This window comes from Myotis nattereri (assembly GCF_964212035.1).
Source record: "Myotis nattereri genome assembly, chromosome: 5".
Lineage (NCBI taxonomy): Eukaryota > Metazoa > Chordata > Mammalia > Chiroptera > Vespertilionidae > Myotis > Myotis nattereri.
In genome coordinates, this window is record NC_138080.1 from 75,195,701 (window position 1) to 75,222,069 (window position 26,369).

General features: G+C 47.4%; 1 protein-coding gene across 4 annotated transcripts in view; it reads right to left on the reverse strand.

The window, feature by feature from the left end:
* Nucleotides 1-7,334: 7,334 nt before the first annotated feature.
* The window catches only part of P4HA2 (prolyl 4-hydroxylase subunit alpha 2), a 39,806-nt gene continuing 20,771 nt past the window's right edge, over nt 7,335-26,369 (reverse strand). For 2 of the 4 annotated variants that reach the window (XM_081090951.1, XM_081090952.1), the window contains 10 exons: nt 25,955-26,194; nt 24,371-24,564; nt 23,451-23,627; nt 19,247-19,317; nt 18,926-19,025; nt 14,771-14,824; nt 13,921-13,986; nt 11,678-11,746; nt 11,172-11,268; nt 7,335-8,573 (listed from right to left, as the gene is read on the reverse strand). In XM_081090951.1, coding sequence (XP_080947077.1) covers nt 8,503-8,573; nt 11,172-11,268; nt 11,678-11,746; nt 13,921-13,986; nt 14,771-14,824; nt 18,926-19,025; nt 19,247-19,317; nt 23,451-23,627; nt 24,371-24,564; nt 25,955-26,194 — 1,139 coding nt within the window. In that variant the 3' untranslated portion in view covers nt 7,335-8,502. Of the gene's footprint in view, nt 8,574-11,171; nt 11,269-11,677; nt 11,747-13,920; nt 14,096-14,770; nt 14,825-18,925; nt 19,026-19,246; nt 19,318-23,450; nt 23,628-24,370; nt 24,565-25,954; nt 26,195-26,369 lie in introns of all 4 variants that reach the window. The other 2 variants (XM_081090953.1, XR_013995978.1) reach the window with 2 other exon arrangements.

Genomic DNA, 26,369 nt, shown 5'->3' on the forward strand with positions numbered 1-26,369 from the left:
AAAACCTGAAATTGCTGCCTCGCACAACCACTTCAAAAATACAACAAAAAGACAAAACGGACATCATCCAGAACAACAGGAAGGCTGGCTGAGTGGAAATTCTACAACTAGAAGGAAAGAGAAAAGTACAATGAGACTCAGAGGAGGCGCAGTGCGGAAGTAAAGTGCAGAGGTACAGAGGCACACGCGCAAAGGGCTGGCAACTGAGGACGTGGCTGTCTTTTTCAATCTGGAGGGAGAAACAAGCTCCTGACTGCTCTGAACTCAGTTCCAGGTGAGTCTCTGAGGACCCAGATTCATACGGGGAGAAACTGGACTGTCTGGCAGCAGGCGGAACTCGAGGGCGGCTTTCTCTCAAAGGTGCTTGCAGCGATTACCGAGGGACACTGAGACCCAGGATCTCTTAGGGCAGGACTGAGGATCAGCCATAGCTATTTGCTCCGCCCTGTTGATTCCCTGAGACACCGCCCTACCCAAGCTGTGCGCAGAGGCTTTTGCATATGAATGACCTGGCCCTTTGCAATCTAAAATTAACTAACAAACTGCAGCTGGGTCAGAGAGACCCACAACATCCAAAAGAAGGCCCAAGGCCCCACAGCAGCTTGCACTGCTTCACAGCTGGGCCTCATCTGGAAACCTCCAAATCCCAAACAAAGAAGAGGAATCTGCCGATCTCTCTCCATAGCTCCTGCTGGGTAGCCTCAGGCAGAGGCTAAATTAGCACCTCCTTAGAGATCCAAGTGCCAGTGTACCCAGTGGTCAGAGTGGGACCATCCAGATTACAACTCCTCAGATCCATAAGGGACACACTCAAGGGGCAGACTCAGTGAGCACCAAAGCCCCATTGAAGCAAGTCTTGCCCCAGAAGGGTGTCTTCAGCACAGAAGTTCTCCCACCGTAGACACAGCTGATTCTCACAGCCAATTGACCTGGAGGTCAATTCCTCCCAGTGACACCAACAACAATCAAGGCTTAACTACAACAAGACTGTGCACAAAGCCCACAAAGGGGTGCACCAAGAGTGTCCACCTCAGGTAATTGGGGAGGCTGAGCCACTGGGCCCTATAGGACACCTAGCACACAAAGCCACTCTATCAACACAGGGAAGCAGCCAAAATGCAGAGACAAAGAAACAGTTCACAAATGACAGAAATGGAGGAAAGCAAACTACTGGATATAGAGTTCAAACCCACGGTTATAAGGTTTTTCAAGAATTTTCTAGAAACTGCCGATAAATTTAGTAAGACCCTCAATAAGTCTAGTGAGACCCTCGAGGATATGAAAAAGGGCCAACTAGAAATTAAGCATACACTGACTGAAACAAAGAATATTATACAGAATCCCAACAGCAGACTAGAGGATCGAAAGAATCAAGTCAACGATCTGAAGTACAAAGAAGTAAAAAACATCCAACTGGAAAAGCAAAAAGAAAAAAGAATCAAAAAATATGAAGATAGTGTAAGGAGCCTCTGGGACAACTTCAAGGAACCAAAATCCAAATTATGGGGTGCCAGAAGAAGAGAGAGAGCATGATATTGAAAACCTATTTGAAGAAATAATGTCAGAAAACTTCTCCTACCCGGTCAAAGAAATAGACTTACAAGTCCAGGAAGCACAGAGAACCCCAAACAAAAGGAATCCAAAGAGGACCACACCAAGACACATCATAATTAAAATGCCAAGAGCAAAAGACAAAGAGAGAATCTTAAAAGCAGCAAGAGAAAAACAGTTATTTACCTACAAGGGCGTATCCATACAATTGTCAGCTGATTTCTCAACAGAAACTATGCAGGCCAGAAGGAAGTGGCAAGAAATATTCAAAGTGATGAGTAGCAAGAACCTACAACCAAGATTACTTTACTCAGCAAAACTATTATTCAGAATTGAAGGTCAGATAAAGAGCTTCACAGATAAGAAAAAGCTAAAGGAGTTCATCACCACCAAACCAGCATTATATGAAATGTTGAAAGGTATTCTTTAAGAAAAGGAAGAAGAAGAAAAAGGTAAAGATAAAAATTATGAACAACAAATACTTATCTATCAACAAGTGAATCTAAAAATCAAGTGAATAAAAAATCTGATGAACAGAATAAACTGGTGAATATAATAGAATCAGGGACATAGAAAGGGAGTGGACTGACAATTCTCGGGGGGAAAGGGGTGTGGTGCGGGAAAAGACTGGACAAAAATCATACACCTATGGATGAGGACGGGGGTGGGGGGTGGGGGGAGGGTAAGGGCAGAGGGTGGGGTGGGAACCGGGTGGAGGGGAGCTGTGGGGGGAAAAAAGAGGAACAACTGTAATAAACTGAACAATAAAGATTGAAAAAAAAACACCCACAAAACTTTGGAAGCCAGAAGGGATTGGCAAGAAATATTCAAAGTGGTGAAAAGCAAGGACACAACCAAGATTACCCAGCAAAGCTATCATTTAGAATCAAAGGACAGATCAAGAGCTTCCCAGACAAGAAAAGGCTAAAGAAGTTCATGACCACTTGAACCAGTATTAAAGAAATGTTAAAGGGTTTTCATTAAGAAGGAAAAAAAAAATTTTAAATGTGAACAATAAAATGGTAATAAATACGTATCTATCAACAACTAAATTTTAAAAACAAAATAAACGAACAAGCAAAACAGAAACAGACTCATAAACACAGCGAGCATTTTAACGGTTGCCCAATGGGGGTAGGGATGAGGGGATGGGTAAAAAAGATGCAGGGATTAAGAAGTACAAGTTGGTGTAAAGTACAGCATAGGAATATAGTCAATGATAATCTAATAACTATGTATGGAGTCAGATGGATGTGGGATTTATTGGGATGATCACTTATTAAGTTATGTAATGTCTAATCACTGGGGTGTACACCTGAAACTGATATAATATATATGTCAACTGTAATTGAAAAATAAAAATGATTTAAAAATGAAAATAAATAAATGGAGCATGTACCCTTTTGAATGACTTGTTTTGCACAGACTAATGAATTTGATATTTACCCATGTTGTATCAGGAGTTTGTTCCTTTTATTAATGAATTACTAATACTTTATTGTAAGGATGTACCATCATTTATATATTCATTCACTAGTTTTAGGACATATACATCGTTTCCAGTTTTTAATGATTATGAATAAAGCCACTATAAACATTTGCATGCAGGTTTTTATCTGAACATAATTTTTATCTCTTAGGAAAATACCAATAAGCAGGATTATTGGGTCATAAAACTGTGTTGTATATTTTTTTAAAACTGCCCAAACTTTTCAAAATGATTTTACATTCCTGCAAGCAACATATGAGAATTCTAGTTCCTCTACATCCTTGCCAGCACTTGTTATCATTTTATTTTTTATTTAAGCCATTATAGGTGTATACTGGTATCTTATGGCTTTAATTTTTATTTCTTGGTGATTACAGTGCTTATTTGCCTTCTGTATGTTTTCTTTGGTAAAATGTCTATTCAATTATTCTACCCATTTAAGAATTACATTGTTTATTTTCTTATTATTGAGTTTATAAAATTCTCCACATATTCTGGATACAGGTACATGAAATTCGTGCATGGGTAGGTCCCTAGTGGCTATTGGCTGCTGGCTGGAGCCTCCCTTCCCCTGGCTGCCTGCTGCCACCGCTGGCTAGGGCCTCCCTTCCCGTCGTTGGCCAGCCCCACCCCCTGGTCGAACTCCTGGTCAAGGGGACAATTTGCATATTAGGTTCTTATTATATAGGATGTGTTTTACATATATCTTCTCCCCAATATATACCCATTTTATTAGAGATAATGATTTTTGTGTTACATCGAAGAAATCTTTGCTTAAAGATCACAAAGATTTTCTCCTATATTTCCCTCCAGAAGTTTTATAATTTTAGATTTCACATTTATGTCTATAAAATTTGAGCCATTTTTGCATTCAGTGAGGTAAAGGACTGAGGCTCATTTTTTCCTCATGAATTACCTGTTTTTCAAGTACGACTTATTAAAACACATTTTTTCCCCATTGAAATGCCTTTGAAACATTGCTGAAATAAATTGACTATAGGATATATAGGTCTGTTTCTGATCTCCAACTTTGTTGTTTTGTCAAATTTGTTTCAGCTATCTTTGTTTTTTTTAGTTTTCCATATTAAGCTTATTGATTTCTACAAACAAAATTGTGATGAGATGTTTTCATTGTGGTAAAATATACATAACATTTATTCTTTTAACCATTTTAAAAGTGTACACTTCAGTGGCATTCAGTAAATTCATAATGTTGTGCAGCCACCACCATGATCTAGTTCCATCCAGAACATTTCCATCAACTCAAAAGGAAACCCTGTTCTTGTTAAGTAGTCACCACTCATTTTCCCTTCCTCCCAGGCCCTGGCAACCACTGGTCCTTTCTCTATGGATTTGCCTATTATGGGTAATTCGTATAAATGGAACCATACAATGTGTAGTCTTTGTGTCTGGCTTTTTTTCCACAATGCATAATATTTCAAACTCATTCATGTCGAAGCATGATGATTTGTGTTTCCTTGCAATTCCCTATGAATTTTAGGATCAGCTGTTTGTGAAATAAAAGGCCATTGGACATCTTGATTGATATTGCACTGAATTTTTGGATCTTTATGGGGGGGAAGGGGGGAGTACTGCAATTTTAACAATATGTTCCAATCCATATACATGGGAAGTCTTTCAAATTTAAGTCTTCAGTTTCTTACATTGATCTTCAGTATATAAGTCTTGTACTTTCTTGATTACGTTTATTTCTCAATATTTTTTCCTTTTGATGCTATTTTAAATGGAATTATCTTTTTTAATTTTTTGGTATTCAGCTATTCATTGATAGTGTATACAAGTACAACTACTTTTTGGGTGTGCTTAGATTTTCATTGCAATTGTATTGAATCTATAGGTCAACTGAGGGAGAACTGTTGAGCCTTACAATCCTGAGGGGACTGAGAACACGGATCCTTCACGCGGACCATGAAAGGCCTGAAAGGACCACGTGGCATTTGGTCAGCCTGCAGGGCCTGAGGGCAGAGACTGTGACTGACCTGGAGCTGAGGCAGCAGCAAGCAGAGGTCCCCGGGGCCGCCACGATGAGTGACGAGTGCGGTGGAGCGGAGGGCGGAGCGGAGGGCGCTCTCCTCTGCCGCCCTGGACCCTGCGCCATGAGTAGGGGTGGGGGAGCATGCGCAGTCCAGAGCTGGTGAGGGTTGGGCACGCCCACACCGCACGTGCTCAGCGTGCATCGGAAGCCACGTGACTGCCCACGTGAGCGGCTGCCTCGCTGCTGCGTGATGGCTGGGCTGGCGGAGGGACGGGACTGCGTGGCTGGGAGAGTAAAACTCACCGAGAGAGAGGCAGTCAGCTTTCTCTATCTACTACGTAGGGTCACGTTTAGGGCTGGCAGATAACACATGGGAAGCCAGTGAAAGTTGCAGTGGGGTAAGCAGTTAAAGTTTTAGTACTATCGCACGCCCAAGTATTTGCTGTTTATGTGAAATTGAAGTGTAACTGGGTGTCTTGTATTTTTATTTGCTAAATCTGGCAACTTTAATGTTAGGGTTTAGATGCCAAGTTTGAACATTTAAGAGCAGTGTTGTGCCAAGCCACATCACAGCCTGAGGCAAAAGGAAACGTGCCCTTTATTTTTGTGTATTTTAAAATAGTTAATGTTCCCAAAATAGTAAACGTTTAAAATATTTTAAAGTTGAAAGGTTGGTGTATTAAAATTCATATTATTTTTTTTAAAAAATATGTGTATTTTTTTATTTCATAGAGGAAGGGAGAGAACGAAACATCAGTGATGAGAGAGAATTATTGATCGGCTGCCTCCTGCACACCCCCTCCTGGTTCATAGGTCGGTGCTCAACCAGTGAGCCATGTTGGCTGGGCAAAATTCATATTATTTTTAAGGTTAAACATTATACCAAAAATAAAAATTACTATAAATTTTATTTTCCTGGCTTTAATGGAGGCAAACTCATCAAATTTTTCAAAATTTACTTCTCTTGATCAAGTGAGATCTTAAACAGTTTTTAATTAACTTCAGTTTACTGAAACTTCTTTTGTAGGATGCTGCTGTGGCTGGTATTGTTTTTAAAAAGTTCCCTAAACCACTTCTGTTAACTCAAAGGGTTTGCTGCTTGGTGTGTTCTATTTAATAACAAGTTGTGCCCACAGTGTGTGGTTCAATGGTTGAGCGTGAACCTGTGAACCAGGAGGTCATGGTTGCATTCCAGTCAGGGCACATACCCAGGTTGCAGGTTCCATCCCCAGCTGCCAATAAATAATTCTCTCTCATCATTGATGATTCTATCCCTCCCTCCCTCTCCCTTCCTCTCTCTGAAATCAATTAAAAATATATATATTAAACAGAACAAGTTGTGCCCTAACCGGTTTGGCTCAGTGGATAGAGCGTCAGCCAGCGGACTGAAGGGTCCCAGGTTCGATTCCAGTCAAGGGCATGTACCTTGGTTGCGGGCACATCCCCAGTGGGGAGTGTGCAGGAGGCAGCCTGTCGATGTTTCTCTCTCATCAATGTTTCTAACTCTCTATCCCTCTCCCTTGCTCCCTGTAGAAAATCTATAAAATATATTTTTTTAAAAAAAGAACAAGTTGTGATTGTCAAGTAAAGCAGACTGGATTCACAACCAAAGCTCTATCTCCTTGAAGGAAGGCTTAGTCATTGCTTACAGACATTATGTGTTTACTTACATGTTGATTTCTTCTTTGCATTGGCTAAACTTATCAATTGTGGTTAGAGTCAAGTTCATCTAGCCAGAATAGTATTTAGTAAGAATCACCCAGACCTTGAGACCCTTGTACTATCTAACACTTAGCAAATTTGGGTAAGATTGAACTAAGAAAAATTTTTGAATCAGTTTTAGAGGACCCAAACTCAATTCTGATTTTATACAATGAATTATTGATACCATATGCTGCTTAAAACTACTTCAAATGAAACTTAACACCGGATTTCCTTACCAGCTGACTTCCTTATAGGTACTGCAAATGGAAAGCACTAGATGAAAATTAGATGGCAGTAGGTAGGTAGCAATTGCCCTAAACCCATTGATTAAAAAAAAAAAAAAGTTCTGATTGATTTTTAGAAGAGAAGAAGAAGGGAAAGGGATAGAAAGAGAGAGAAACATTGATGAGAGAGAAACATCATGGATCAGCTGCCTCCTGCATGCCCCCTACTGGGGATTCATCCCACAACCCAGGCATGTGCCCTGACTGGGAATCTAACCAGTGACCTCTTGGTTCATGGATCAACGCTCAACCACTGAGCCACACCAGCCGGGCAAAAACCCAGTGATTTTTAACATGAGACATAGTTTTATATATTAAGCCACTGAGACTTAGGGGTTACTTTATTCCTTCAGCATAAGCCAATCCTATCCTAATAAAATATGCAAAAATAATTTTGTAAGAAGACCCCTGTACTTCATACAACATACAAAAATAAAACTCAGGTGAATTAAATTCATAAATGAAAAAGACAACATTATAATGCTTTTAGAAAAGAATACAGGAAATATTTTCATGATCTTAGGGTATGGGAGAATTTCTTAAACAAGACATAAAAAGCATAAATCAAAAAGGGAAAACTTGATAATTTGACATAAAAATTAAGAACTATTCGTCAAAAGAACTAAGAATAAAAAGACAAACTAGAAAAAATATATAATTTGCAAAACATATAACCAACAAAGAGCTTGTGTCCATAATATATTAAAAATTCCTATGAATCACTAAGAAAAAGACGTGAATAGACACTTAAACCTAAGGATTAATAAACGTACAAAAAGGGTGTTCAGTGTCATTAACAATCATGTTAAAATTAATACTATGCAAGTAACAAGCTGACTAAAATTCAAAAGTCTGGCAATACCAGATATTGGAGAAGGCTGGGAGAACAAGAACTCTCATTCACTCCTGGTGAGAAAGGACACTGAAGCTTGGAGATGTAAGTGTTGACACCAGATCTAGTACTCAAGGTCAGGGTTTTGCCACTAAAGTGCTTATTACCCAGATTCTACCTCCACAGAGGAGAGGCATAGGAAATAGTGAACTTGATAAAAGCTCCCATGTCTTAAAAAATACTCCAAATAAGGATCTTTAAGGCTTCTGGCAGGGACACTTTATTTTTTTTTGGTTAAAGCCACATTAATAGAAATGCATAAAAACAAACATGTAAACAAGGTATCAGAACTTTGGTTCACTGAAACATCTCACACCTAAAGCATCTGAGGTACAAAGGCACCTTGCTAGGTGCCAGACAGCCTGACTCTGCTGCACCCACTCTGACCCGAGATGGCACAGGCTGACCAGAAAGGCTGGGACCGAGGTCACCCAGGACTTTCCCCTATCCTCTTGGTCTGCTCCAGCAGACATTCACTTCTCCAAAGACCCGCCTGACAGGGGCTGGAACATACAAAGGTGTTTGTCACGTTGAACTTGAAGACAAAAGGCTGTGGGACCAGGAAGAGGATGGGAAGAAAAGGATGTCAGTCAACTTCTGTTGATCCACATGGCCTCAAGAACTCCTGTCCTCGTTCATGGAACCACTTATTGGAGACTGTGAACAGATAAAAACTATGTTACAATCCTATTGGTTAGGTCAGCCCCCCCACCCCCCAAATTAATGACTCCTTCAGGATGAATCCTACACTGGACCCGCGATTCAGATGTATGACATGGTCTCAGGTATCAAGTTACTCAGGAGCTAGTGAGGAAGACATATGTATAAACAGATCATTGTACAAAAGTCTGTCAGTGACAGAAGTTACATGTGTGTAAGGTTGCCATAGAAACAGAGCCAAAGGGCATTTAACCATATGAGGGAAGGAGACCACAGAGCTGGGCATGAAGCTGAATAGGAGTTATCCAGGGAAGAAGATGGACAGACCATGATGGTTCCTATATCAAGGGGGTCCAGGAAGTGAGAACAAGCTGAGAAAGACATCAAGGTTTGAATCACTCTGGTGTGTGAGAAGGACCCCAGCCAACTTGATATTATTGAAAATTGGTGGGTAGGAACTGAGAGGTAGGAGAACAGGGAGAGGAAGCATGTCAAGATGGTGGAGGGCCTGGATGTCAACCTCAGGAGCTGTGTGCCAGCAGATCCCATATGTGTGCTGTGCGTAGCCACGCGGTCAGCTAAAGCTGTGTCTCAAATTTGCATGAACCATGATTTCATTTCTCAACACAGTCTCTTTCTTTCACAGTGAATACAACAAACTTACTCCAATGCACTACAGAATACGTAGAGCATTTTAAATATGTTAACGTAAGGTAATACACGTACTTGGTTTAAAAAAATCAAATTATCGCCCAGTGGTTGTGGCTCAGTGGTTGAGCATCGACCTATGAGCCAGGAGGTCATTGTTCGATACCTGGTCAGGGCACATGACCAGGTTGCAAACTCAATTTCCAGTAGGGGACGTGCAGGAGGCAACCGATCAATGATCTTCTCTCATCATTGATGTTTTCTCTTTCTCTCCCTCTCTGAAATCAGTAAAAATACATTTTTTAAAAATCAAGTTGTCTACAAAGCTTATAATGATAAACAGCAATCTCCTTCCTACCCCTTCCCACTACTAATCCCCCCTTCCATTAGACATTCAACTTCTTTACTTGTCTTCTGATATTTATCCTCATTCTTCTAAATAACATGCTTACAGTACTATTTCTTGACTTTCAATTTTAGAATTCTTTTATATTACCTCTAAAACACATACTTATTACCTCTTATATACTTAATATAATTAAATCACAGGTTTTAGTTACATTAATATTCAGTATTTACATTGTTATATCATGTAAATATTGCTCACACATGAGCCACCTAATAGATTATACTTATATTTCCTTTCTTTTTTTTTCTTTTTTAAATATATTTTATTGATTTTTTTAAATATATTTTATTGATTTTTTACAGAGAGGAAGGGAGAGAGATAGAGAGTTAGAAACATCGATGAGAGAGAAACATCGATCAGCTGCCTCCTGCCCATCTCCTACTGGGGATGTGCCCGCAACCCAGGTACATGCCCTTGACCGGAATCGAACCTGGGACCTTTCAGTCCGCAGGCCGATGCTCTATCCACTGAGCCAAACCGGTTTCGGCTATTTTATTGATTTTTTACAGAGAGGAAGGGAGAGGGATAGAGAGTTAGAAACATCGATGAGAGAGAAACATCAATCAGCTGCCTCCTGCACACTCCCTACTGGGGATGTGCCCGCAGCCAAGGTACATGCCCTTGACCAGAATCGAACTTGGGACCCTTGAGTCTGCAGGCTGACGCTGTATCCACTGAGCCAAACCGGTTAGAGCATATATTTCCTTTCTTGTGCAACTTTTTTCCCCCTGGTCAGCAATTGCCTCGATTTTCATTTTCATTTGCTCAATTTTCTGTGAACCTGTCATTATCTCCAAAACTCCCCAGGAAGGCTATAAACTCATCTCTTTCTGATCACTTCCTGTCACACGCTGGTTCAAGCCTCTCCATGGCTCACCACAGCTGCTTGCTCAAGCTTCAGCCTCTGCAATTTGGTCCCAGCCTCCAGCCTCATCTCTGGGTCCCTGTGCCATAGGCCTCCCCTTATCCAAGTGACAAAGGAAGCCAGTTCCCACACCTTTGGTGCTGGTTTTAGCCTGTGCCTTGTCCCGCATGCCTTGCTTGCCTGGGACACCCCTTCCCCACTTTGATTCCAGTTGTCCCCCAGGACCCCCTCTGAACCCTTGCCAGAGTCCATCGCTCTGGGGCACCATCCTGGACCTCTGATGCTTGTCTAGCTATTCTTTCTCAGAGCTCGCTCGGCTCTCTTGGCATCTCTGAGAGTGGCCTCAAATAGTTGTCTTGGCACAAACCCAGCTGAATGGTTGGGAGGGACTATCAGCAGGATTAAAAAACAAAAAAAACACACAAAAAAACAAACTAACAAAAGAAACCCAACCACACACCCTGGCTCCTGCTTCTTTCTGCCCAAGACATGCCTTGTATTGTAAGTTCCCCTAATATACTCTTGATATAATGGCGGGGAGAAAACTCAAAAGGCGGACAGTATGGCCGCATGTGAAACTCTGGCAGCAGTTGTCTCCCGGCTCAGAGTCTAAGGACGACCACTAAAGCCCGCCGAGGCCACCAAGGCCAGCACCACTCCTTAAGCCACTCACCCCACTTGCAGCCCACAAGCACGGGGCAAGCTGCGTGTCTTGTTCGGTAGTCACCTTCCCCACTCCGCAAGAGGTTGTACCAGAATACTGCTGTGCCCTGGGAAAAAGAAACAGCCTATCAGACAGCATCCTTAGGGACTGGGCTGGAGAACCTGACTCTGAGCGCCCCAAAGCCCCTCCCTGAGCAGACACACCCTCTCTTTCCCGTGTACAGGGAGACAGGGCTCTGGGACTCCAACGAGAGAAAAGTTCCCCAGAAAGCACCTACCCTTCACAGGGGGGAGGGCGGGGAGTAAGGGTGGGGGGGTGGGTACCTGCAAACCTATCTGCCCCTAAGGGACCTCCCTCCCTATCCCTTCTCCCCAGATGGAAGCTGAGGCCACAAGGTCAGAGTTAGGCAAGAAGGGGCTAAGGCCCCTCCCAATGAGAGTCAAGCAGGCCAGGGAACGGGACTCAGGAACATAAAGCCCGGCTTCGACATCAGAGCCACAAGAACCAGAACTTACCTTCTTAGGCCAAATTGCAGCCCCCAGATCAGGAAAGACGGTGGCACCACCAGCTTCTACATCGCTCATCTGGGAATACAAGGCATAGAGGTTGGCCCTTCTACCCAAGGATTTCAGAGCAACTGAGCCACGAAGGACATGACGAGGTGTGCAGATCAGCCTCCTCTGGACATGAGCAACAGGGCTTGGAGGCTCTGCTCCATGGCCAGCCCTTCAGCTAAGAAAAGCTTTTCCCTAAACACTGCTTAATCCAGTGGTTCTCAACCTGTGGGTCGCGACCCCTTTGGCAGCCGAACGACCCTTTCACAGGGGTCACCTAAGACCATCCTGCATATCAGATATTTACATTACGATTCATAACAGTAGCAACATTACAGTTATGAAGTAGCAACGAAAATAATTTTATGGTTGGGTCACAACACGAGGAACTGTATTTAAAGGGCCAGAAGGTTGAGAACCACTGGCTTAATCTGTACAGTTCATCAGGACAGTCTCAATGCCATGGGCATGCAAGAGCTGTAGGGGAGACTCACATCCCAGCTGTCCTCAGAGGGTAACAATCTAAATCTCAGAAAAATGCCTGCCTGACCTCCACTCCTTGCATCCCCATTAGGCCTGGGCCTTGCCTAAGCCACTATACCCATGAGCTACCCTGACCAGGAGCTCCCTGATGCTTCCAACACCATCTGTGGTCCCCACTGTGGCCTCTAAAACTTGCTCTAGTTAGACACGCACCTTCCCTGGGCCTCTGGGTGGGACAGTAGGGAGAGGCCCTGCTTTCTCCCATGGTGAGACCGCAAACTAACCAGAACACAAATTCCATGGAAGGGAGGCTGCACTCATGCCCACAACGTGTGCCTCGACTCACGCCCAAAGCACCACTTCTTTCTCGTCTGGCTCTCTCACTTCAAGTTTTTGCTCATAATGTAACAGCATTTGCAGCTAATAAATATTTCCACAGGACACATACCAGACAGACTGAAGGGCACTTGACAGACAGGGGAAATGAATAACATGAAAACCCCTGATGGTCACAGCCCTGGGGATCCAATCCAGACTCTTCTCTAGAACCCGAAGTCCCTGTCAGTCTCACCAGCCTCTCCCTCTAGCCACTATCAATGCATGCCTCCAAGCCACCAGCCTGTTTCTATTTTTCCAACATCCCACGCTCCTTCCCTCCTCCAGGTCTCCACACACTCTCTCCTCGGCCAGGAACCAAGTTCCGCCAACTATTTTCCACTCAACCTTCAAGTCTCAATATTGACATGTTACTTCCCAAGGGAGGCCTTCTCTGAGCACCAACCCTGAGCTAGTGTCTTCAAAGCACTTGTCACCATGGCAATGAAACAATGACCTCTCCTCTGTTTAAAGTAAGCCTTGTATTAGACCATCAGCCTTACAAGAGAGACCACATATGTCCTGCCCACCAGCGTGTTCATGGCAGTCCCCAGCACATAAAAGCCACACAATAAAAACGTAAATGAGAAACCAGAGGGAAATATGGACACAGGCATCTATCTCTGAATTTCTTGACAGTTTCTATGCCTCGTTAGGGCCAGCCCTCTCAGCAGAGGGGGCCGGAAACTGTTGCTCATGTGAGGAAAACCCAACGGCCTGAGGCTGGAGCGCAAGTAGCCTGTGGGAGACAGGACACCAAGTTTGGGGAAACAAAGGTAGCTTTCATCTAAGCACTTCACGGCGACTTCCTCACTCTGCTGCCAAGGAGGGAACTTTTGGGGCACCCACCCCAAAATTCCAGACTAGCACTGGGCCCATCGAAAAGGAGCCAGGGCCCTAGCCAGTTTGGCTCAGCGGATAGAGCGTTGGCCTGCGGACCAAAGGGTCCTGGGTTCGATTCCGGTCAAGAGCACGTATCTTGGTTGCAGGCTCCTCCCTGGCCTGGGCCCTGGCTGGAGCTCATGCAGGAGGCAACCAATCGATGTGTTTCTCTCACATTGATGTTTCTCTCTGTCTTTCCCTCTCTCTTCCACTCTCTCCAAAAATCAATGGAAAAATATCCTCAGGCGAGGATTAACAAACAAACAAAAAAGAAGCCAGGGATGTGAAGGTCCTGGGGGCCAGGGGGGTGCCCATAGATAAACAAAGGCCAGCTCTCTACTCCAGCCAAGATGGGCCCGCCCACTGAGCGACGCTGGTGGTATCAGCCCTGGCAGGAGTGGATATAAGAGCTTTTTGGACCCAGACTCCTCTTGAGGCTCACACACCACACACATCATACTCACGTAGTTTAAGAACGTGGCCACACGGTTCCCCGTCCCTAAATGCTTGAAAACATCTTGCTCATCGTTCTATAAAATTAAGTGAGAGTAAACAGGCGGGCCTGGACCCGATACTTACATAGTTAAGAAACGTCGCTAACCTATTCCCCTCTGTTTTGAGGCCGCTGTCAAAAGGTCGCTGCAACAAACAACAACTTTCACCCAAGTTTGCAACTGACTTCACCCACCACCCCGCCCCCCAATGGGGCCAAAAGGGTCGGGGAAGGTAATAAGTGTGCGTTCCACCCATCAGCCTAGCCCTAGACCAGGGGTCCTCAAACTACGGCCCGCGGGCCACATGCAAATACAAATATTGTATTTGTTCCCGTTTTGTTTTTTTACTTCAAAATAAGATATGTGCAGTGTGCATAGGAATTTGTTCATCGTTTATTTTTAAACTATAGTCCAGCCCTCCAATGGTCTGAGGGACAGTGAACTGGCCCCCTGTTTAAAAAGTTTGAGGACCCCTGTCCTAGACCATGGGCCAAGGCTGCCAGGTAAACTCTGGGAGGGCACGGGGGAGGGGCAGGATCAGCTTTCGCAGAGACCTAGTGAGGTCCTCTGCTGGACAGTCAGGGCAGAGAATGACAGGGATGGGCAGGAAGAACACTCCCCACATCCCAGGGGAAGCAGCCAGGCTGCACTGGGCTCTGCAGGCCCCTGGTTCCCGACTTGGGCTTCTCCAATAACAAAGAGGTGGCCCTGGTGAGGCGGGGGGAGCCTGATGTGGAGGCTGAAGTGCTTCTAGAAGCCCCAGCCTTCTCAAACCAGCTGGAACAGGTCCCTCTGAAAGCACCGGTGAGTTGGGCCTTACCCTAGAGAAGTCAAAGTGTGGCTCGTACTGTCCTCCCATTCCGTAATTAGCAACCTGGTGGGAAATAACAACGTTGGGCCTCGTCAGCAACATGAACAGCCCCAAAACAGCCCATGTCCCCAGGGGTACTATCTTCCCAGGTAACAACTAGAACCACCTGAACCCCCAAAACCAGAACCCCCAAGACCAGCCCCTCTAAGGTAGAAGGTAACAATGCCCGGCCAGCACGGGCAGAGCAAAGGCTGCAAACATGTCTACGGCTAGAGGGAGAGTAAGGCTGCAGCACAAATGTGGTTTCCCAAAGAGAACATGAGCCACCTGCATGTGGCCACTGTGGGGAAGCTCCTGCCCTGCAGGGACACGCAGATGACAGCAGAGGGAGCCCTTGAGACAGGCCCCCCGGCCCAAGCCCTGTTTGGGAGATAATGAGAAGGTAATTCAGAGGAAAGCCAACAACAAACTCAACACTGGGATTTCTTTTTTCAGTACTAGTTTGGGAGCTTCTCAGTGCCTGGCACTGCTCCTGCCACGTCTGTCACCATGCCCATGGAGGGGCATATTCCTCCATCCCGCAGCTGTCCGCTGCATGGAGTACTCTGCCTCCAAGTGAAGCAGCAGCACGTGGGCGGCCAGCTGCAGGTGGCCAGAGCTGCTGCCCGACCTCGGTGCCCCCTGCAGGAGCCTGGGCCGGGAACAGGACCTGAGCCACCTCGCTCAGCAGCCACTAGGTGTCATTGCTGGGATGAGAAACAGTAAATGCCTTTGTGAATAGTTTATCAACACAATGTAAGTCCTAAATCACGACAGTTATTTTGGCTTCAGGAGATATATTCAGTATGAAAGCTGGTCAATCAAGTGGCACCATCAAAGTCCTCCTGGGAACACTTGGCTACTGCGTCTTACTGAAACCCGAAAAGCCTGTGGGCTCAGTTATTAGTCCTCAGAAAATTGGTACTTTTAGTGTATTCTCGGCGATTGCAACCGTCAGGTGGAAAATGCTGCCTAGTTAGCAACAACGGAGGCCCTTAGACCCGGGGGAGGGCCGGGAGGGTGGACTTTACAAGAGAGAATCCTCCTTTTGGAGCATACACAATATCTGTCTAATGGAATGAAGTGCAGAATTTGGGCAGCATGATTTTCGGTCGACACAAAAATAAAAACTTTGATATGAAGAATCAGGGGATGAAAAAATGCTGTCACCCACTGCTTCAGCCTTCAAGATCCCCACAGCCTAAACACCTGGCCACCCTGCTGTTGGTCAGGAGGCCTGGGTCAACAGGTGGCCCGAAGGCTAGAGGTGCCTCTAAGGAGGGAAATGCTAGGGCAGTTGCCGAAGTGACAGTATACATGCTTTTTCTGTGGATCCACTCTAATCGAGACCTTAGGAGAAAATTTTAAACATGACTGTGATCACCGTGCCACTGCATGCAGGAAAATCCCATCACTGCTTGTCGCTGGAGCTGCAGAGCAGACTGTATTTTCCAACACTTCCCCTTACTGGGTGGAGTGCATACATGTTCGGATCCCAGGGAGTGAGAGAAGCTGCATTGCTCTGGCCGGCTTATATTTTAACAGCTGGGGAACCACATTTGATCATGGTGCTGCAGCTACTGTCCCTACACTATCTAATACTGTTCCCAAATAGTGCAAGTGTCATGGAAACTTCTGGATTTGCCGCAGTCAGATTCACGGTCTGGTCAAACTCTGGTCCCCAGACACGTACCTTTATTAACAAGCAACTGCACATCAAAACTGATTCCTATGAGGAGGTATTCATTTGAACCTTTAGAGCAGCGATTCTCAACCTGTGGTCGCGACCCCTTTGGCGGTTGAATGACCCTTTCACAGGGGTTGCCTAAGACCATCCTGCATATCAGATACAGTGGGGTCTTGACTTACGAGTTTAATTCATTCCGTGATGGAGCTCGTAACTCAAATTACTTGTATGTCAAATCAATTGTGAACGAGTGAGACACGTGATGCTGGGCTGATGTTGTGGCGTTCACTGTGACATTCGCTGCGCCAACTAGCGGTGGGGTATCTGAAGCTGGCTCGTAACCCGAATTTTAGCTTGCAACTCAAAGCAAAAAATTGGCTGAGAGATGGCTTGTATCTCAAAAAACTCGTTGGTCGGGACACTCGTAAGTCAAGGCCCCACTGTATTTACATTACGATTCATAACAGTAGCAACATTACAGTTATGAAGTAGCAATGAAAATAATTTTATGGTTGAGTCACAACATGAGGAACTGTATTTAAAGGGCCAGAAGGTTGAGAACCACTGCTTTAGAGAGTTAGTCATTTGAAAGATCAGGGTTTTTATGATGCAGAGATCAGAGTGAAGACACACAAAAAAATAAAGTTAGAGCCCAGCAGGCATGGCTCAGTGGTTGAACGTCAATTTATGAATCAGGAGGTCACGGTTCAATTCCCGGTCAGGGCACATGCCTGGGTTGCAGGCTCAGTCCTCAGTGTGGCGTGTACAGGAGGCAGCCGATCAATGATTCTCTCTCATCGCTGATGTCTCTATCTCTCTCTCCCTCTCCCTTCCTTTCTGAAATCATTTTTTTTTAGTTAGAAATCCCTTTTTTGCTGAGGCTGAGATGTTGAGTTAGAGTGTCTTCAATCGCAGAGAATTCTAGCAGCGTAGCCTCTCTTCCTCCATTGGGCCCTCATCCAATTCACAACAAAACCGCTTCACTTCAGCTGTAGTGAAGACACATCAACTACAGCTGAAAAAGTGTCAACGAGTAGAAGAGGAACCAGTTCCTTTCCAGAAGCCTGCAGCATTCCACAGGGACCCTGCGTGCATGTATGACACTGCAAGTGGTCCCCGTGGAATAAGCACTTAGAGACAGATGCTGAAGGCAGGTTCCTGTCCCCCAGACCATGTAGGGTCAAAGCTTGAAAAACTGCTGGCTGGCAATGGAAGTGCCAAGACAGCACGAAAAGACAAAGCAAACAAACACAGTGCCTCGCCCTGGCTGGGTGGCTCAGCTGGTTGTGTCGCCCTGTACGCCAAAAGGCTGACAGTTCAATTCCCGGTCAGGGCACATGCCCAGGTTGTGTGTTTGGTCTCCAGTCAGGGTGTGTATGGGAGGCAACTGATCGATGTTTCTCTCTCACATTGATCTCTCCCCCCCCCCCTTTCCTCTCTAAAATCAATAAAAATATACATATTTTTAAAAACTGCAGTTGATTTCACACATATCCATGAAGATGACCTTCAAATTTGTTTTTCTAATTGCTGAGAGAGGAGAGAGAGAGAGAGAGAGAGAGAGAGAGAGAGAGAGAGAGAGAGAGAGAGAATATGAATGAATTTGCTTGGGTGTGTCCAGGCACAAGTTCAGAGAATCTTTTCCAAACGATCTTCAGTTAAATAGTCTAATAAGCTCTCTGGCTGACCAGACCCTAATGTCAAGCCTACAGGTAAAGAGTGAGATCCTTAAACATGTAGAAGCTCTGGCCAAACAGATCCAGGCGATTCGAGAAAAATGCCAGTGAAATTTCTCTGACAGTGTCTCAGGCCGTCACTACACAACATCACCCACAGGTTCCGATGTTCCGGAGATGGCCAGTGCTGACTTGAACTCAGTAGACTGAGGTTTCATTATTAGGAGCTTCACCCAAAACTTCCCAGCACAGTGCTGCCACGTGTCTTCACAATCACCGTGGCAATGGGCAGGGAGCCAGGGCTCCACAGCGGGCACTTAGAGAAAAGCACTCCACCTTCACCAGCCAACTGGTCCGGGCCGCTCGCTTCTATCAATATCCCACAGAACACTTTACCTCCAAGGACCTTTGACTGGAACTCAGTACCATGCCCTCTGAAGGTATTCATAGCTCTCTTAGAGGTGTCCCTGGGACAACTCAGGGTTTCAGCTTCTGTATTTGAGAAGACATGAATGGGCCTGCCAGGCCCACCACTGGCCTCTAGCTCCCGGTCACATAGACGATAATCAATATTTGCTGAATGTTAACTGTTGAATGCCGCAGGCATGCTTAATTCTGGCTTCCCCATGTGATGTCACTCCATATTCACAGCATTCTGCAGTCATACAGTTTATTGGACAGGCCTCCCTAAGCCTGGCCCTGGGCACCTTGGGAGCCCATGTATCCAGGAATACCCCCACCCAATCCAGGGACCAGCCATACCTGCAACAATTCTGCAGTCTTTACTGTTAGCCCTGTGATGTGCTGCATCCGACGGTTCACTCGAGCCACAACGGGATCATCGTCCTCCTCCAGCCAGGAGCTAAGGCAAAAGAGGGCGAGAAAGAGAGGAAGGGAAGACAGGCTTAGGTGAGGTCCTGCACTCTCTCCCCAGAGGCAGCATGGGTGAGTGCTCTACGCGGGGAGGGGTTGGACAGGTAGGACAAGCCAAGCCACCCTCCCTCAAGGAATCCCTGGGTAGGGCCTGGGAGGCCCTGGAGGTGGGGCTTGAACAGTCACCCTGCCACCATCACCTTTGCTGACCTTTTGGAAACCCTGTAGCTGGCAACAGTGAGGACGCCTGTCTTGGGATCACGAACAGTGGCTCGTGCAAGCTGGAAGGCAGGAAGAGAGGACAGATTTATCCTTCCTTGCCTTGAGTGTTCTCCTGGGGAGACTGGGACCAGAGCTGCCAGGCAGGCCAGTGAGGAAGAAGCTTCGCAGGCAATGGCTCTAGCCGAGGTCCCCAGGATCCCACAAGAGGCCAGTGCAGAAGTCTGGAGCTTCCACATTTCTGCTCTGCTGTCAGACCCTGGCCACTGCCCTGCTCAGTCCCCGCCCACCCTTGTTTTCACCCAGGTCGGTGCTGTCTGCAGTTACGCCTATGGAGTCGGCCTGTCCATCCATCCATCTTCCCGGACAACCCCCTTTCTCACCAGGCCCCCGTACCACCCCTGCCTGAGCACAGCCTGCGCGTGGCTGCTCCTGCCATTCAGACTGTGCCAGCATCCCTGCGCCTCAGCCTTGCCTGCTCCTCTCAACCTGGTCAAGCCCACAGTCCTGCTGAACCTCAGTGGCCTCCTCTGCCAAACCTACCGAAACAGTCGCTTGCTGCCCCAGCTTACACTGGCTCCCACTGCTGCAGGAGCACATGCAGGCGGCACGGATCCCACCCCCTTAGGTAAAGTCTCAAAAGGTCAGATGATAGAATTGGGACATAAGTGAACTGCTGCCTGGAAGCAGCCACCTCGCATCTACACCTCACATGCACACATGTACACGCCACACACACGCACAGCCCTCACCTACCTCATCTCTCCCCAGTCTCCATAGACAGGTGACAGAAGCCAATTCTAGCATGTCATAATTGCAAGTTTCATCAAAAGGTTTATGGAACTTGGGGACTCAACAAGGGCTGAGTCATACATGTAGTCACCTGTTGGGAATGGCTGAGGGCATTTCCCCAAGCCTGAATAGGATATATTAAATTGACTGTTTGCTGCCAGATCAGCTCAGGGCATCTTAATCTACATGTTATTGCCTCCTACTGGCCAAACACCTGAACAGCCGTAGGCTAATTCCCCCATTCTGACAATGCTTGTGTATACCCTTTGAAGTATATTTCTCTGCCTCGCCTCAGGACAAATTGTGTTAATAAAAGGCATGGGGTCCTGGATGAGAAAAACTTAGATCTTAGTTTCCTTTTAGCTAAGCTCCTCTGACCCCAAATGCCTTTCAAAATTATCTTTCGTCTCTGGACTCCTATTTAATCTATGCACAGCCTTCTCCAGATTCCTGAACCCTTCTAGATGCTGGAACAAGAACCCCGGCAGAAGGTGCAGCGATAGACTCCCAGGAAGGATCAGCTCCCAGTGCTTCAGCTGTAGACTGTCCTAACGAACTCACACGGGTGGGACCACAGACCCAGATATCCCACCCCAACAGCACTTTCCCTTCGTCTCGATAAGCACCTAATGAGTGCCTACTGCATGCTTGGCACTATGCTGGGTGACGAACACGTGGCCCCTGCCCTCATGCAACTCCGTCAAGTGAGGAAGGCAGAGAACTAGCTGGGTAAGTGCAGCCCAGCACGGGAAGAGTGGGAGCCCAGTCTGCAGGGTCAAGAATGGTTTCCTGCAGGAGGGGATCGTGTAGCTGAGACTTGAAGGGTAAGCAGGAGTTAGCCAAGTGGGGGAGCATCACAGGAAGAAGGAAGGAACGGCAATGCAGAGGGCCAGGGAGGAAAATGGGTGTGGCTCTATGTCTGTGGGTGATACGTTAGACATAAGAGAAGAGAATAGGCTACAGAGGCAAGTGTGTGTGTGTGGGGGGGGAGTGGTAGGGGGGCTGAGTCTAGATGTGACCTTGTGGCAAATAAGAAACAGGGAAGGCTTGTATACAGGGTGGGACACTCATAGTCTGAATGTAAGAAGGATCCCTGTGGACACCTCGAGGAAAGTTGAGTAGGAGGAACACAGTGGGAAAAGGAGGCCAGTGGGGAAGTCAAGGCAGAAGTGAGGGCAAGAGATGACGGTAGTCTGGGCAGGGGTAGCGGAAGGGATGGAGAGGAGCAGATGGCCCAGAGGTGGTCAGGAGGTGCAATCAACCAACCTGGACACTCTGCTGCCCTAGCGTGTTCTGGTAAGACGACCAGAGCACCCGGACGGAGGGCTTCCCTGAGCGCCTGCCTACGGCTCCTCCCTGATGACAACTGTGGGGGCAGCTAGACCCCGTCCAAGCATCGGAGCCTCACTGCTGGCCTGACACCCACAGAGACCTGGGCAGCTGTGCTCCGCTCCCGAGGACAGACAGGGCTATTTTGAAAACAGGCTGGGGACTCCCCGGCAGCTGCCAAGCATTCCCCACCGGCCAAGCTAAGCTCGCCGGCCCCACTTCAAAGCCAGCACAGCATCTGTCCCCCACAGGCTCCGGAAAAGGAGAGGTCAGCGTGTTTGGCTCTTCACATGGCTTCTGTTCAAAGACAAGTTTTCTCAACATCCCCTCCACTGCCCCTGCCACACACATGCATGCGTGCACCCCGTTACACACACACACACACACACACACACACACACGCACACACACACGCGCGCACACACAGAGAAGTGTTTCACTGCCTGGGTCTAAGGAACATGTGAGGAATTTCTCAGGAGATTCTGACACAGGAAAGTGTTTTACTTCCTTGGAGGGCTTTGGAGCTGATGCGGGGAGTGCAAAGTGGGAGGGGGGAGGTCCCCATTCTCCACGCATACTGGCTAGACCGGGGGTCCTCAAACTACGGCCCGCGGGCCACATGCAAATACAAATATTGTATTTGTTCCCGTTTTGTTTTCTTACTTCAAAATAAGATATGTGCAGTGTGCATAGGAATTTGTTCATAGTTGTTGTTTTTTAAAACTATAGTCCGGCCCTCCAACGGTCTGAGGGACAGTGAACTGGCCCCCTGTTTAAAACGTTTGAGGACCCCTGGGCTAGACCCTCCCTTGGCCACATCTATGATACAACTGACGCTAGTACCCCCAAATCAAGGCCACTCAACATGACGTCCAGGGCGCGGGACAGGAACCGAGGCTTCCCCTTGGCCACTACAATTCTATTGGGAGCAGAGCAGCAGTAGGTCCCGCTGAGTCCTCCCTCCTCCTGGCCAGTGACAGGGGAGTGGCGGGGATATGGCAGCAAGCAGTTCTCTTTGAAAGATGTCAAATGGAAGCAAATCTCTTATGAACTAGAAATAGAAAAGTAACTTTATACTATGATGACATATATACAAAACTAACAGCCAACTGCATACTTAGCAGTGAAATACCAGAAGAATCTCCAGTTAGTTACAAGACAAGGATGCCTCTTATTTCAGTGCTCCACAAGTTCTGGGCAGCTCACTAAGGCATTGAAAACAGAAGAACTATAAATATTAAGAAGAAGACAACATTTTTCTAAGTTGCAGGTGATGCTACTATCTGAACAACCCAAGAGAATCAGCTGAAAACCAAAAGAGGAATAAGAAATAAGTTCAGTGACACGCTGTGACCTGCACAAGTCTGTTTCCACGTGGGGAAGAGGAACATAAGGACACAGCCTGCTTAACAGACCTAAGCACTTAGGACAGGGCCTGCCACACTTAAGAACTCGGTCAATATTAGCTCTTACTATGAAATATGCAATCAACAGTTTAGCATATAATCACAAACTAATACAACAATGCAACCAGTAAAAATATAACAATGAAGAAACAAAATGAAGTGACTAGCAAGAAAACTACCTAGGAATAAACGTAAGAAGAAATATGCAGGGCTTTATGAAGACAATGGTAAGAGATATGAATCAATAAGGTCACCCAGAAGGCTCTTGGATGAGAAGACTCGATATTGTAAAAATGATCCCTCTCCCCCTGTGCAGGAGTAGTCCCAATCAGGAGCTTCGCAGGCCCCAGCCGGGCAGCACCTCCTAAAATCTCACCCCCACACACCAGCTCCCAGCAGGTAAGCTGACGCTTCTCACGGTGCGCCTGCCCTGCCCCGTGTGCCCTTCTATCCTAGCAGCTGTGCTCTGCTCAGCTGACCTGGCTGTCCACATCGGCTCCTCAATATTCTTCCCCACTGGACCCAGAGACCCACAAGGTCACACCGAGCCCTCAGCACCTCAGCACCCCCACAGCGGACTCATGCTGGACACTGGCCAAGGCCAGCGGGCTAAGCGACAAACAGCCCCACGGTACCAGGACCCAAGAAGGACCTGCAGGGACACCTACTTTGGGTTTTGCGATCTCCTTGATCCTCTGGATTTCCTCATCAGACATGACGTCGTAGTACCTGACGATGTGCGGGCTGTCCCACTCGTCCTCCTCTTTGAAGGGGGCGATGAGCAGCTGTGGCGTCCTGTTGCCATCGTGGTACCTACAGAAAAGCCTCTTCTGCCTCTTGGGTGTCTGGGGAGCACAGAGCAACAGCCCTGAGCTGAGTGAGTCCTAAGCCCTGCCCCAGGCTGGCTGGCTGCAGACACTGGTCTCACACCCTGTGTCCAGCAGCGGCTCCCTCCCACCCCACCTCAGCTTGATGGGCATAAAATGATGCCCCAAACATCAGGCAATGTTTCTTCTTTCCCAAGGTCTGTGGCAGAGGGTGACCCTTGACCTTTTTCACAGAGATGTGAGTAGGTTTAAAGGGCTGGGGCAGGGGGAGCCTTTCCAGGAGGAAGGGCCGGGGGGAGCGAGGCAGTCAGGCCGGGAAAAGGCCGAGAGTGCCCACACCTGAGCCTCCCTAAGGACGCACTGGGATCCCAGGGCTCTCAAGGCCAGTGATACCCGACACCAAATTCCAGCAACTGCTGAGTTCCAGCAACTGTCCTATCTCTACTACAGAGACCAGGAGTTCTCTTGGGAACTGAGCAACGTCCACATGCAGGGTTTTTCCCATCAGAAACTGGGCAAGTTGGGGTGGGGAGGGGAGCTCAGCAATAACTTAGAGGATTGAAAATCTACCTGAGATGTGAGGGGAGAGTCTCCTGTCCTATATCTCAAAGAACGTCCACACGTCACCCTCAGCAGATACTACAAAGAACTAGGGAAGATGCTGAGAAATAACTCACAGAGAAACTTCCTCCCCAAATCTGCCCATCCAGAGCCAAAGCCTGGTCCACAGCCTGGGCCGCTGGCCCACCCACGTGTCTCACCAGTTTGACGCCCTCCCCACGACAGAGGCTCTCGTAGACGTCCCTCTCGGGCAGGTAGTCCGCGGGCCTCTCGTAGATGCTGTCCTGGGGCGCTTGTCCAGCTTCTGTCTGATTTGATCCCATTTTTCCTCTTTCTTCCTCCAGCAGCTGTTCAAAGTAACGCAGATTCCCTCCAGCTCGTTCATGGCTCGGGTCTAGAAAAGGCAAAGAACGAGAAGGAAAAGGAAACCACAAACATCTGTTAGGTCATTTAGAGAAATTATTCTATAAGCAGTTTCTCTCCCAGCAGCTCCCTCGCATGCAGCATCCTGCCTTCCACAGCACCTCATCAGGGTTCGCGAGTCAGAGCAGAAAACCCAACAGATGTTCTCTCTGCTCTGGTCAGTGACGAGATAGAAGCAACAAAGGGGGCACACTTGGCTGGCCACTGAGGGGGCTGTCTTCTCAGGCCGCCCAGGAGGTCCCAAGGACACAGGTCCAGAGTCCTGCCTCCTCTCCCGACTTGGCTGTGTGCCATTGACATTTGTCCCCTAGAGCGCACCCATCCCTGGTGACCACATCACATGCTGGCCACAGCTAGAAGGCAGGCTGAAATACTGGCAAAAAGAACAGCTACGTGACACTGCCACAGCTTCCGCTTGTGGGCCTCACAACACGAGGAGCACGCTTGGCAGGATTACTGTGGCCCTCCTTAGACGAGGAAACTGAAGCCCAAAGGTCTCCTGACTCCCTGTCCAAGGCTCTTACTAACATGACAGAATCGACAAAGCTCTCGTCCCACATCAGTCTTGCTGGACACTCCTATGCTATGACATCAGACTCATGAAAAGCATCAGCATAAGAAAGTCTTTGCTGGTCTGTGAAATTCCAGACTATGGTGTTCCCATATGTTACTAAAAGGATGCTTTATTTAGCTAGTCAGTCCTCACCCCAGGATATTTTTTCCATTGATTTTTAGAGAGAGCAAAGGGAGAGAGGGAGCGGAAGAAGGGGGGAGGGGTGGCAGAGGGAGGAAGAGAGAAAAACTATGTGAGAGAGACACATTGATTGGTTGTCTCCTGCCCATGCCCCAACTGGAGCCGGGGATTGAACCTGCAACCCAGGTACCAGGAATTGACCCTGCAACCCTTTGGTCTATGGGCCAACCCTCTAACCACTAAGCCACATTGACCAGGGCAGTGCTTTTGATCCCCTTCAGTCCCATAGCACAAGACACATAAAACACTAATGCCATGGCAAGTCCACCACTCAGACTCAGGGTCAGGCCATGGTCACTGCAGCAACCCTGGAGTATAGCTTACTCTCAAACTACAATGAAACCTCCATCATGCATAATAGCAGATGCACTGTGGGCCTCATAACACGAGGATTCCTAAAATGTAGGAGGATTCCCCAAACAGAACTGAGTTGGTTAAGGAGCTAGCTGGTCGCTGGGCTGGGTCCAAAAGCGGTAAGGCATTAGCCACTGCCAGTGGACAGGTCAGACTGGCTCAGTCCTAGGAGAATGGCCAGGCAGTGGCCAGCGGAGTAACCAGTCCTCCTGCCAGCTGCCCACCCCGACCTGACCTCCCCTAACCTTCTCACCAAGGGAGAGCAGGCGGCGGGTGAGCTCCAGGGCGCGGCGCACGTCGCCCAACTGGAAGACAGCGTAGCTCAGGTAGTCCAGCACCTGGGCCTTGGTGGTGATGGCCTCCTCCCCAGCATCCAGCTGCTTCAGCACCTGCTCCATCCACAGCACCGTGTGGTAATAGTCCCCTTCGTTGTAGGCTGAACGGCCCATCCCAAAGCAGTCGTCTGCACTCATCACTGCCTGGTACTTGGTTCCTGCAGCAGGACAGGCAAACAGTCAGGCACCAAAGAGCCTCTGTGTGAGGGAGAGAGATTGCCATGCCAGGGAAGCCTGGGCCGCTGGCCGGGGGCATCATCCCAGCAGAGCCTTACCAGGGCTTCAGACCACACACCTCAAAGGGCCATTGCTACAGTGAGCACAGCCAGGCTG